Source organism: Stegodyphus dumicola, chromosome 8 (genome assembly GCF_044657685.1).
Source record: "Stegodyphus dumicola isolate Sdum_Otavi_A_Nest chromosome 8, ASM4465768v1".
Lineage (NCBI taxonomy): Eukaryota > Metazoa > Arthropoda > Arachnida > Araneae > Eresidae > Stegodyphus > Stegodyphus dumicola.
In genome coordinates, this window is record NC_140775.1 from 123537339 (window position 1) to 123551783 (window position 14445).

The window sequence follows — 14445 nt, forward strand, 5'->3', positions numbered from 1 at the left end:
CAAAAACATTTCCATTTTTGAACTTTCTTTAAAATGTCAATACCTTTCGCAGTACCTTACATTTGTAAAAGTACTCACAACTGTTCATGAAAGGCTGGGGAATCAATAGTTTGGCTTATATATGGATTCGTTAATCTCGCAAAATAAGTAGGCACTGTTCCGTTAGACGGCGCAAATGATAAATCGGCAATTATTACTTTTTTTTTTATATTATTATTTCTTTAGCTCATGTTTCTTAAATTTATGGAAAGAATAATTTCATTCAAAATGAGATATTCACTTTATGGAAATGTATTGTCTTATTTTTGCAATTGTTTATACTTCTGGTTTGGTGTGTCATCGCCAAAACAGAATACAGTGCTGAGTTACAGCAGAAACTTTGTGAGCATCTAAAACTGTATCTAATTTTAACATGCCAATGCTACAGTGAAATTTTAGCAATATCTTCTGAAAAGAAGTATTTGCAGTGGGAATTCTCTTGCACATAAATTCCATTTTCTTCGTAATATGAATGATTTTCAGTTCTTTACCAAATACTTTTTGTTACTATGATTGTACTTTCTTAATGTATTTTTAATTAACCACTTATCTCCTTCAGATAGTTCATAGCTTTTGTTTTTCTTCCCTGCATTAAAGCAATGCTTGGCATTTTTTTATCTTTAATGGACTATTATTTTACATTTAGGTATGTTAATTCTATGACTTAATGTCATTAATATATATATATATATATATATATATATATATATATATTTTTTTTTTTTTTTTTTTTTTTTTCTAAATACAAAATAAGAATATTTTTCTTTAAAAAGAACAAACTTATCCCCCTTCATAAACAGTTTAAAACTTTTTTAATATGTATTATTTTCCAATCAGATAATAGTTAAAGATAAGCTACTGTCAAATAATTCTTTTGGAATGTTATAGATCTCTTCATAGTTTCATCAAAATTGTTCAAAAAGTATGTCATCAACCTCTGTGTTCTCGTATTTAACTTCAGTGAAATTTTACTTTCCCCGCCCTTAAAAATGTCATTTTATTCTTTCTTATGGTAGTATATTTTGAGTTGCACAATATTAATTCAATTGTGTTTTCATATGTTCTAGGCTAGATAAGGATAATTTTGCCAAACTTACTGCATCTACTACTTTTAGTATGGTACATGTTGTTCCTGAATTAAAAGTCAGCCTTGAGGTATTACATTTTTAAACTTTTATTGTAGTGTAACATTTACAAAAATACTTGTATTTACATATTATGTTTTTAAATATTTTAATATAGCAAGCTGAGAAACTAGGACAAGATGATGAAGACCGCTTACTGAAAAACCGAAAACTTGTCCTTTTGGTTGATCTTGATCAAACTCTTATTCACACAACCAATGATAATGTTTTAAAAGATTTACCGGTATGTATGACTGTTGTCATGTCAAATTTTTTATGCGATTTCATTTTGATTTTTTTCTTTAATTGTGATATTTTTATTATTTGTGAAACAAGAATAGAGTTAGTAATATACTTGTTAGATAATTGATTCCTATGTTATTAAAATAAATAACAAAGGTTTGTGTAGTTCAAGAATTTTAAAGCTTCTGGGAACCAACCACTCTTAATTGAAACTGCTTTCGGTCGTAAGATTTGTTGTCACTTGGTATACTTTACCGTGTTATTTGAAATACTTTGTTGTCTTCAATGACCTAAATATCATCTTGATTAATAAGGAATTATGAAAACAAAATGTAAAATAAATGTAGTACAAAATCACAAATCCAGACCACCAGCCAAAATGTAAATCAATTTAATGATTTAAAAAAAAATACAAAATACAGATTATAGGAATAAATAATGTAATACCCAACAAAGGTAAACAGGTGTATGGCAAATTTGATTTTTTTCTCTTGTCTAACTGAGATTCTGCATGTCACTTTCAAACACCTGTTGGCTACAGAGGCACACTAGCCAATAACAATACATATAGGCATTGTATTGATGTGGACCAAGATTATGCTTTCAGCCTTTGACTGGTTGTAGGGAGAGGCAAGAATTTTGCCACCCAGTATTATCTCTTTGTGTTCTAAGTGCTTTTTCCAATGCCTCTCTTAAATTAAAAAAAAGAAAAAATTACCTTCCTTAATTTTCGCTGTTTGATGTTCCTCTAAATTCTAAAAATTTTGCTGCATCTAAATCAGTGGGCCGAGTATGGCTGCACCAACTGTTGCAACGACCCCATTAGGAGGTTAACATTATTCTATCTGACCTAAACAATAAGTGAAGCCCCAAGATATAATTATTTGAAGCGGGATGTGGGAAATAGCTGTGGGGAAGAGAGAAAGAATTAGATTCTGAAGTTTAGTTAACTTAGTAAATAGTACTTATCCTTAACTTTTTGCTTTCATATGGCCTATTATTTTTTTTAGGCTGTTATTATTACAGGTATTTCATCAAAATCAAATTTAAATTCCTCTTTATATGGAAAAGAATTTTATGGTATGGTTTTAAATCCACAGGCTGTCACTACTGTTTGAAAGTGACAAAAGATTTCAGCTGGCAATGTATTAGGAATTCTCACCATGACAATTACAGGACTTGAACAATAGAACTTTTTAACTGAACCAGAAATTATGTCTATTTGTAAAATTAAAGTATTAGCACAAAAAGTGAAAAACCTTAAATATTGAAAGAAATGTTTAATAAAACAAACAAATATTAAGCTTTATTTTTGGTAAATTTTGATTTTTTTTAAGATCATAAATGCTTTATTATTTCACAAATAACTGTTTCTTGTTTTTAATTTTATAATTTCAACAAGTCATCTTACTAGATTTAAACTAGTGGTCTAAAGTTCGGAAATTCCCGACAGTTTAATGTGTAAAAAATTTTTCCACTCTATTCTATGGGTTGAAGAATAAAATTTTAAGATTTTTAGCTTTTTTCATTTAGTAAAGAAGTGTATGAACAATCAGCAAAAAAAAAAATCACTTTGCCATTAAATAAAAATTACTACTCTCTCTCTATATATATAATGACTAGTTAAACAAAATAATGTAATTCTAAAAACTGTTAAAATCAAATGCTAAAGTTACGTAGATTTACTTAAATCAAGTACTTAAATATGTCTGTATGCATATATGTGATGATAAGATTTAAGTAAAATGCAGTAAATTGATGAAAGATGAATGCTTGACTAGGGAAGACATTATTTTGCATTCTCGAGTGGATTGACAATTAGAAGATCACTGAAAATATCAATTACATAGCAGAAGATGCCGGGAACTTTTGAAGAATCACAAAATCACTTGATATTCCAGATATATCTTTATTACTTGTTGCATTTCATAATGGGGGCCAGTCTGCACCCCACAATTTTGATGATGGTGCATTACATTTTGAACAAAAGCAGCCAAGCAAAAGACATCTTTCAGCCAGCAAGCACAGGCAGAGAAAGAGGCAGGGTAGTTGGATTGCAACAATATTTATAGTAAAATTTTTCGTTAATCTGGTTGGCTAAAACTTATAGGCAATGCAGAAGTTTCTAGATGACATAATGTGGAATATGTTTTCAGATATGACACAGTTTAGAGAAAGTTATTACTAGGAAAAAAGTACCCAAATTAAAAATGAGCATTTAAGAGGCATTTTAAATTATAATTTTGATTTTTTTTTTTTTTTTTTTTTTTTTTTTTTTTTTTAAATCTTGCATATCCCCCCCCCCTTTCAAAGAGCAAAAGACTTAACTACAGAAAACTCTTTTTAGAAGAAAGCATTAAAATAGTAGTGAAACAAGGGAAATACAATTTTAAAAAAATAATCATAAAATTTTAATCTAAATGTTTTAAAATAGCAAAATCTTGTAGACATCATTTTGAACAAGAAATGCAAACTAAAAATGCTACTGAAATTTTGAAAGTCTACAAGCTCATTTTTCTGTTTTAAAAAAAGTCCTAATTTTTTCAAAAAATAAGCGTAAAAGTTCACAGTTCTTGGAATATTTACTTGAGTGTCATAATCATATTTTGCAATCCTTGGCTTGAAAATCTTCGGTAAAAATTGTTGTTGTCAAAATATAACCAACATTTTCTTTTACAGATTCATGAAATTTGAATTAAAATTAATTATTTAACACTTACAAAAAATCTGCATTTAAACTGTAAAGCAATATAAAATGGAATTAAGAACTTAATGCATAGAAAAATTCAGAACAACAATAAAATAAACTTTGATAAAAATGGGCAAATCCTCTGTAATGCAAATCAGCATGAGAACTTGCTGATAGCTGTGGGATGCTTAAATACAATTATACGTAGAGGCTCTTCCATAATAAATGTTAACTGGCTTCTAGTATTACATAGTTATCAAAGTTTGTGTTTATAACTTATGGCCATTTAAATTTTCAAATTAGTCTATTGAAACAAATAAAATCTGCGTTCTCAAACATCTGCATACACAAAAACACAAGGATAACATGAGTTGTTTTGAAAAAAAAAAAAAAAGAACGGAAAATTAAATTTTTCTTCAGAAACAGAGGACCAAAAAGTTATTAATGCAGAATGTCTGTTCTCTGCCTTTTTGCAGGAGTACAACCTGCCACTGAATGCATCGGATCACGCTGCAGCTTTATTTAGAAAAATGTTTCCCGATAGTGAGATCCCTAAGAAATATTCAAGTGCAAGAACCAAAACAGGTGCAATTGTTAAAGAAATGGGTTTGAAAAATAAATCATCAGTTATTGATTGCAATAAAACAGCTCCATTCTGCCTGTCTATGGATGGAAGCAATAATGCCAATTCAAAACTGTATCCAATTGTTGTTTCTTTTTATAATCCAGAGTCTTCAGAAATTGAGTGCAGTTTACTTTCTGTCCCCACTTTAGAAGGACATTTGACAGGCTTTAATATACCACAGCTAATTATTAAAACTTTAAAAGAAAGTGTAGTCCCTCTGTATAATTGCTTAGCACTTGGTGCTGATAATACACCAGTATTGGTAGGCTTGAATACTGGTGTTGCAGGCATCTTAGGAAAATTCAGATTTGCAGATTATGAGGTGCACCTGTCGCCCCTTAAATTTAGCAGCTGAAAAAAGGGCAGCTTCTTTATCAATAAATGTGGATGAACACATTGTTGATATTTATTATTATCTTGAAAGGAGTTCTAAAAAGAAGGAAAAATTGAAAGAGTTCCAACAGCTGCATAACAGCAGTTTACAATTAGAGAACTTGGATGAAGTTATAAAATCAGCTAAGATTGACACCCAGTGGAGTTTAATTAGAAAACTGAAAGATGCTGATGAAATTTTGAAATATAGTGAACTGTCTAGAATTATGTTGGCGATCTTGACAGTTCCCCATAGTAATGCAGAGTGTGAGAGGATTTTCAGTGTTGTTACGAAAACGAGGACTAAATTTAGATCTAATATTCGTGATGACACATTAAAAAAAACTTTTATTAGCGAAAGCAGGCCTACGTGGCAATTGCTATGAACAAAATTATGACGTTTCTTTCTTAAAGAAAGCTAAATCTGCCACTGTTTATAACATTTGTACGAAAACTGGTTAAAGTTTTTTTTTTTTTTTTTTTTCGTTTTTTTAAACGATGCAAGTAATAAAAATGTTTTTTATGTGTAAGGTATTTTTGTGTTGCTTGCATTTAAGAATTAGTTACTATTTAAAATTAATTCATTATTAAAAACTATATTTTCATCATTTAAAGTCTTTTTAACATTGTGAAAAATCTCCCGATTTCTTAAAAAAAATCTCCTGATTTTTGAGTGTCATAGGTTGGCAAGTATGCTGTCGAATTAACGATTGAGTGACACCAGCAGTATGGGGCCCGAGTATTGTCATGGAGCAACACAATTCCTTTACTGAGCTTTCCTCTTCGTTTGTTTTGAATGGCACGCCTTAGTTTTGTTAAAGTCTCACAATATTGTGCCGCATTAATGGTTTTACCTCTTAGAAGAAATTCAGTAAACAAAACGCCTTTCCTATCCCAGAAGACAGTGCACATGATTTTTTGTGATGACATTGTCACTTTGAACTTTTGTTTTTTCGTAGAATGAGTGTGTCTCCACTCCATCGATTGTTGTTTCGATTCTTGTGTGAAATGACACAACCAAGTTTCATCACCTGTCACAATTTGATTTAAAAAGTTTTCTCCCTCATCACTGTACAGCGTGAGAAATGTCAGGGCACTACCAAGTCGCTTTGTTTTGTGAACATCAGTGAGCATTTTTGAAACCCATCGGGAACACGGTTTGCGATAATTCAAGCGGTCAGACACAATTTCGAACAAAACAGTACGTGAAATTTGTGGAAATTCCTCTGAAAGAGTTGTCATTGTGAAGCGTCTGTTCTCATGAATTGCTTCATCAACTTTCCTTACCAAATCATCGGTGACAACAAAAGGCCGACCACTCCGAGCCTCGGCGTGGACATTTGTTCGACCTGCATTGAACATTCTTACCCACTTTCTCACCATCCATCGCTTATCGCGTATTCACCTTAAACTTCTGTCACTTGACGATAAATTTCGGCCGGTTTAACATTCCCCGCGTTCAAAAATTTAATCACGGCACGAATCTCACAGTCAGCGGGAGAACTAATTGTCTTAAACATTTTGAATGTGCACAGCAAACTGAAAACACAACATAGAGCAACCAAAATGGCGGCAATTGAAAGTCAGTGAACAAGAAAGACTAGTGTGCATGCACGGGACGCCTACCACAGCGCTGCGACGGCTCTAGAATGAAACGGTACTTAGTTTCCGAATAAGCTACGTACTTCTATAACTTATTGGAACTTCATATTAAATACTGTTAACTGGGTAACAACTTCAGCAAAGCTATGACACTAACAGATAAAGTGCAACTAACATTCAACACTAACCAACGTGAGGCATTCGTGTCTATTCTGATCAGCAGCTTTCTGTCTCTAAGCAAGCAATAATAAGCAAGCTTCTGTTTTGTCATGCTGATTATTATTTTACTTCACAGTTTAACTTATGCCACTTGACATAAAATTTGCATATATGTAAGTATGTGCCAAAATGAGGCATAAAAGGAAGAATTAATATAAAGCTAACTGTTAGTACAATCTAAATAAAAAGCCACTAATTTTCTTTAAAATATATGGATCTATAAGTGTAAAATGTAACTGGGTCAAGAAATTTAATAATTTAATGCTAATTACTTGAAAAAAATATGTGAATTTTATTTGTTTGATGATTAAGTTAATATTAGATTATGTTTTATAAGGTATTTTCTCCCTCCTTTCCGCACGCCTTCATGGTGTAATTGGAAGCATACTTGAGGCGTATTCAAGAAGTCCAGGGTGTGAGTGTCGGCGAGGTCTCCTGCTTAAAAAAAAGTGACCCTCCAGTTTAATAATAATGTATCATAAGTACAGGTTTACTTTATTCTTGCAAATTACAAAAGTAAAGTTCAGGTGTAGATAGTTGCTGTAGTTTATTCAGTTCCTATTTACTTGATAGGTCCTTAATTTTTTTTCATTGATGGTCTTTAAAAGTACTTAATTTCCATGTACAGAATTGTGTACACACCCTGTAATTTGAATTTGACTATTCCTGTTTAGTTACATCACCACAAGCTGTAGTTGATTTTGTTAGCATAAGGAAGTTCATTTATAGGTTCTGTTTAAATAAAGATGTTTATTTAAATCTGTATCTGACTTTGTAGTTACTTTCAGACATAATGATAATTTGTGTCATGTCTTTCAGGGTATTTGGAATATTTAACTTTTATGAGATCAATTAAAACCTCATAGGTATATTGTTGAAACATTGACAAGTTAGGAGATGAAGCAGTGGGAACATTGGTTTGCGTATTTCAACAAATTTCTTATTGTTAGAAAAGAAGCTTAAAGAGAAGGAAATTGATATAAATTATTCAAAATGCCTGAGAAGTTTTCAAATTAAAAAAAAAAAAAAAAATCATCAATATTTTGTCGTGTGTTATTGCTACAAAACATAACTAAAGCAAGTTACTGCTTAAAACTTATTCTTTACAGCTACAGAGACTTAAAATAATACAAAACAACTTATCACCTCTGGTGCTTTACTGGCATATTGGAACCTTAAAGTAGGTTAACTGGATTACAACTCCAGGAATCGTACACGAAGCTACAATGCTAATTCTATCAGACAAACAGAATGTAACTAACTTTCGAAACTTACCGACCATGCCAACATCAGGCATTCAAGTCTGTTCTGATCAGCACGTCTCTATCTAAGCAAGCAGCAGTGGTGACATCAGCCAATCTATGTTGCAGATCATGCTGATTGTGATTTTACTTCTCATTTTAACCACTGCCGTTTGGCATAAACTCCGTTTGCTACTTACTTAATCTCTAGACTGCTCATATGTGAGGAAACGAGACATAAAAGAAAAAATCACCATAAATCTGTTAGTAAAAGGTAAATTAAATATCACTAATCTTTAAAATATGTCCAACTATTATAAGTGCAAAATATTTAATGCTACTTGATAAATTTTACAAAACTGTTTTTATTCTCATATTTGTTTTAATTATTTTTATTAAATTATATTTAATAATAATGCATTCTACTTACAGATCTGTTTTATTCTTAGGTGTTAAAAAAATTAAAATTCAAGTATAGATAATATCTTTAATTGAATTTTTCAGTTCCCATTTTCTGATACGACCTTAATTTTTTTCTGGTAATGGTCCTTTAAAGTACTTAATTTCCATGTGGGGAAATGTTTACGAACCCTGTAGTGGGTTCTGTTTAGCTAATAATTTAATAAGAGAGATAAAGAACTGTATTTATTGCTTTTAATTTTTTTTTTTTTTTTTTTAATCAATAAAAGTCTAAATTTAAAAGACAAATTGTCTTAACTTCACCTGATGGCAACAGCTTGGCTCATGGAAGGTAAAAATATTTTACATCAGGCAGTGGCAACACAGTTCTTTTAAATAGCTGAATTTATTAAATTTGAAAAACAAATACCTTATGCTTTGCCGAGTGGCAACACAGTTCTTTTAAATAGTGGAGTTTTTTGACTATACAGTCAAAAGTCGTTAATCCGGACTCGTCGGGACTTCGGCCATTCCGGATTATCGATTTTTCCGGATTATAGATCATCAGTTTAAATCTCATAAGATGGCATACAGAAATTCTAAAATTAAAAATATGAAACCGTAATTTATGAAATAAAGAACAATTATGATCTAAAGGGTAACAAAATTTACAAAAAAAAAAAGCTTAATATTTATTAGTTTACTTTATTAAACATTTCTTTCAATGTAAGTTGTTTAAGTTGCTTCGTTTTATGTGATAATACTTTCTCTTTAATTCTATAAACAGGCATAATTTCTTGTTCAGTTACAAAGTTCCGCTGTTCAAGTCCCGTAATTGCTGTGCCGAGAATACCGACTGACTTGTCAATCGAAATTTTTTCATTTTCACTAACGTCTCTGTCACCTTCATGTCTTTATCCATTTTTTGCAGCAATTCCACTTTTTGTTTGATGGACATCAAAACATACTTTCGTTTTGTAGATCCTTTGGGAGCTCCAGCATCGGAAATTCTATTTGACATAATCAAAAGTTCAAGTTTACTTTTATAAAATTGCTCTTACAGTCTGCAAAAAATAATAAGCCGGATCCAATTCGAAAATTAAGGAACAACACAATCATCAACATTTACTGAAATAGATAATTAGATAATTTTAGCTTATACCGTCTGTTATACATTAAACGCGCACACGGAAATGTATTCTGCGCTTGCGCACACGCATATGCACAGTAGTAAGGGTCTTATGTGCACGCGTAAACGCCTATGCGCATGTGTCAATGCGGCGCATGCGCAGAAAGTTTTTAGCTTTGAGGTCCGGGTTATGGGTGTCCGAATTAACGACTTTTGACTGTATTTAAAATATAAATCCCTTATGAGTTTCCCAATAACAACACATTTATTTAGAAACTCTGAAATAATTGTGAGTGTTGCTATACATTTTTTTTTTTTTTTTTAATCCTTTTTTCTCTTTTCTCAGTTATCACATTTTCTTAGTAAAATGACTTACACCTTTTCTTATTATTATTATTAATTTTTTGTCTTTGTAGCTTTATTTATTAAACAACATATCCTTTATGTTAACACTGTATGAAATTTGAGGGCCAAATCGCAAAATATTTAAAAATAATTTAGAATAATTTTAAATAATTTAGAATTTTTGATAGAGTGTTAAATGGTGCCAAAAAATTTTATATTTGCTGTATCATCTCTTTCAAAATAATACACGCTGATAGAATTTAGTAGCAGCATGCTTTTATTTCAAAAGTAACTCAGACAGGAAAAAATGAGGATTAAGAGTAATAATATCTCTAATTCTTTTAAAGGAAAAGAAAAAGAAAGAAAACGATTGTCTTTCCTTTGCTGCTGAATTTTAAAAATGAAAACTTTTATTTGTTTATAAGTCTCTAGTATACTTAAATCAGACCTTTCTAGTATTTTAACTACCATTTCCAACCAACTTCAAACATAACTAAAGAAATTAAAGTAGGTTTCAGGCCACATGCTTCCTCTTGGGCATTTCTAATGCAAATGTTAGTTAATCATTTTGGGTAGTTGACAATACTGTTGAAACAACTTTTAAATGCTTGCCGACTCTGAAGCAGTTGAAAAATGGCTGATGTTAATGAGAGGCATTTAGTTGAAACATGCCTAAAATTCTCAACCTATTCCATATTCACAAATTCAAAGATTGAACTGAACTGTTACCTTCTTTTGGCAGAGAAGTGATTAAACAGAGTGGTCATAGTCCCCGATATATGAACCTCTAGTGGCCTATCTGCTCAACCAATTGAAATGAAATTTCAATATTGTTATTTGAAAGTATGCACTCGATATTTTGTTGATTTAAAATAATAAAGCTCTCATGAATATGGTTACAATGGAAAATTTTCAAATAACAGTACCCACTTTTTTTATGTGCAAATTGATCAGTATACTGATTTAAGTATATTAGAGACTTATAAACAAATAAAAGTTGTCATTTTTAAAATTCAGCAGAAAAGAAAGACTATCATTTTCTTTCTTTTAAAGAATTAGAGGTATTATTACTCTTTTTCCTGTCTGAATTACTTAATAAAAGTTAGTTACGTATATAAAATAAAAGCATGCTGCTACTAAATTCTGTCAGCATGTATTATTTTTAAAGAAATTATACAGCAAACATAAAATTCCAAAACCATACATGACGTTGAAACAGTACATACAGTCAAAAGTCTTTAATCCGGGCTCGTCGGGACTTCGGCGATTCCGGATTATCCGTTTTTTCAAATTATAGATCATCAGTTTAAATCTGGTGAGATGGCAAAGCAGAAATTATGAAATTAAAAAATATGAAACCGGAATTTATGAAATAAAGAGCAATTATGATCTAAAGGGTATCAACATTTATAAAAAGGAAGAGGGGGCCTTATATTTATTTGTTTACTTTATTAAACATTTCTTTCAACGCGCGCATGCGTAAAGCATACATTATGCATAGTTGAAGCATACATTATGCAAATTAGAAAATTGCAACCAGAAAACTATTTGATGTGTATTTGTGATATTTATAATGACGAGGAATTTGATTTAAATCATATCAAAGACGGAGTACATCGAGATGAAATACTACATTTAGTAAGGAATTATAAGCCGAATAAAATAAAAACATCTGCCCCGAAGATAAGGATAGCGCTGACAGATGAACTTCCAGTTCATTGCACGCCGCAACCCCCCGCAGAGCAGCGTGAAATTGATAAACATATTTCAGAATGATTAGAGAATCAAAGGATATGGCTTTATCCATTTTATGCAGCAATTCCACTTTTTGTTTGATGGACATCGGAACATGCTTTCGCTTTGTAGATCCTTTGGTAGCTCCAGAATCGGAAATTCTTTTTGACATAATCGAAAGTTCAAGCTTACTTTTATAAAATTGCTCTAACAGTCTGCAAAAAATAATAAGCCAGATCCAATTAGAAGATTAAGGAACAATGCAATCTGCAACATTAACTGAAATAGATAATTAGATAATTTTAGCTTAGCTTATGCCGTCCGTTATACATCAAATGCGCATACGTGAACGTATTATGCGTTGACGCATGCGCAGAAAGTTTGTAGCTTTGATGTCTGGATTATGGACATCCGGATTAAAGATTTTTGACTGTATATCTCAAAAACTATCAGTATAAAACATTTGCAAAGAAGAGGATTGTAAAGGACCCATGATAACACAGAGAAAAGATGCGTTGACATGCTTTGCGTAATTAACAGGACAGTAGCAGCACCAATAACAGAGCACTATGCGCAAAGCATTTCTTATGGAAAACCTTTAATAAGCAATGTGTGAACATTGTTCCTTCAACCTGTTGCTCAAACATGCTAACAAGATGACAGTTACAGGAAAACAACAAAGTGAATTGGATAAAGCTGTTTTGTCTGAACGGTTGAAATTCTGAAGCAGTGCCGGAATCATAAGCTGAAACAAGCAGAAAATATATCAGGTGAATAATAAGCTAAAATGAAGCACGTGTTCGTGATTTGGTAAAAAATTTGAAGAAACGAATACATGTGTGATAGAAGGCAATACAGGCGACCATGTGTTTCTGTTGAAGTTGTTACGGAAATGCGTAATATAGATGACAGCAGTCTATTGCACATTACTCGTACAAGAAGTGTTGCCAACAGTTTGGATGTACCAAAAACCACAGTCCTCAAGGTACTCCACTCTGTTCTGTGGATGTTTCATTATTTATTCCAGCATGTCTAGATGTTGCAACCTGGAGATTAGCAACTATGTCAAATGTGTTAATTTTTTTCTGTATCATATGCAATGAAGATAGCAGGTGGCTGCTGTGGATATTATGGACATATGAAGCACATTTCACATTAAGTTAGAATGTAAACTCTAAGTACTGTGTTCACTGGGCTTACAAAAGTTCTCATGAAGTGGCACCAGTGCCTTACACAAAGCTGTGTGTGTGGTCATCTCAAGCACATTCATTATCAGTCTGTACTTTTTCAAAGAGGTCACTTCCACAAATATGAAAATATGCTCCATCACAAGTGCTTGATGTACAATAATGTTGCAAAATTACGTAATTCCAGAATTGCAGTATTAATGATATTGTGTGGATGGAAGATGATGCTTCTCCACACGTTGCCATTTGTGTTCGGGAAGTGCTGCAGTAGCACTTTGGAGATGAAGTCATCTCCAATAACAAGACAGTTTTACTGCAACCATGATTCCTCAACCTCACTCTGATATATTTCTGGTTCTGCAGTTATCTGAAATCTAAAGTGTACACATCAAATCCATGAGATCTGTGAGAATTGAAAGGTGCCATAAAACCTGAAGTTATGCAGATTCTTTCTGCAAAGTTAACGTTTATCATTGTTGTTAACAGCCCACGTGAAGGTAGGCATATTAAAAACTTATTTCAAATAAACATTTTTTCCCTCCCTTGTGTTGTCAGTGGTCCTTTACAGCAGTGCTCTGCAACCGGTGTGCCATGAGTAGGATATAGGTGTGCCGCAATCAAATACATGTATTTGACATTTTGCAATTTTTTATCATGTATTTAATACACAATGACAATTTTTTTTTTCCTTAATAATGTCTATTTTAAATGTTTTTATATATTTCACTGTTGTGTGGTTGTGTGTGTGATTGTAAGTGCGTCAGCATTTGAATTTTTTCGGCACTTCCTTGATAACTCGGAACTCAAAAATATATAACTTTTTTTAAGTGCAGGTATCACATTGATAATTATTATGATTGCATATAAATAAATATGTTATGGTTTTATAATTGTATATTTTTCAAATTAAAAACAAAAATTTATTGTAAATTTTGTGTATAAATCAATACATATATACATTAGCTTTTGGTGTGCCACGAAATTCCAGAAAGATTTTTTGTGCGTCGCAGGTGAGAAAAGGTTGCGAAGCACTGCTTTACAGTGATGCTTGCAAATGTTTTACACCATCAATTTTTGCCATATGTGTGTCGTTCCAAAGCCATTTGTGGTTTTTCATTGCCCTGATAAATTTGCGCTCGAAAAAAAGTTGGTATTGCCATTTGAAAATTTAAAAAAAAAAAAAAAAAAATTATGCTATAATCGTGAGAGCTGTGTTGTTTTAAATCATCACATTCTGAACCACATGCCTTCAAATAATAGTATCTGAAATTTCATTTCACTTATTTGAGGGAATAGGGGATTAGAAATTCATATATTAGGGAAGTTTTTTTTATGACCACCCTGTATGTCTTCAAGATTACATGTTTAACAACAATATCTAATCTGTCAGTTTAACTTTCAGTAAATTTAAGTTATCACTACTCAGCAACTGATACACTGAATATGTGTTTTTTAAAGTTCATATTGTTATCTGAGTTCATAATTCACATCCAACAA

General features: G+C 31.6%; 1 protein-coding gene across 1 annotated transcript in view; it reads left to right on the top strand.

Moving 5' to 3' along the window:
* Positions 1 to 14445, top strand: part of Fcp1 (RNA polymerase II subunit A C-terminal domain phosphatase Fcp1) — a 75045-nt gene that overhangs the window by 39540 nt on the left and 21060 nt on the right. The window contains exons 3-4 of the mRNA XM_085822352.1: positions 1107 to 1194; positions 1282 to 1407. Of these exons, the coding sequence (XP_085678478.1) occupies positions 1107 to 1194; positions 1282 to 1407 (214 nt within the window). The remainder of the gene's footprint in view (positions 1 to 1106; positions 1195 to 1281; positions 1408 to 14445) is intronic.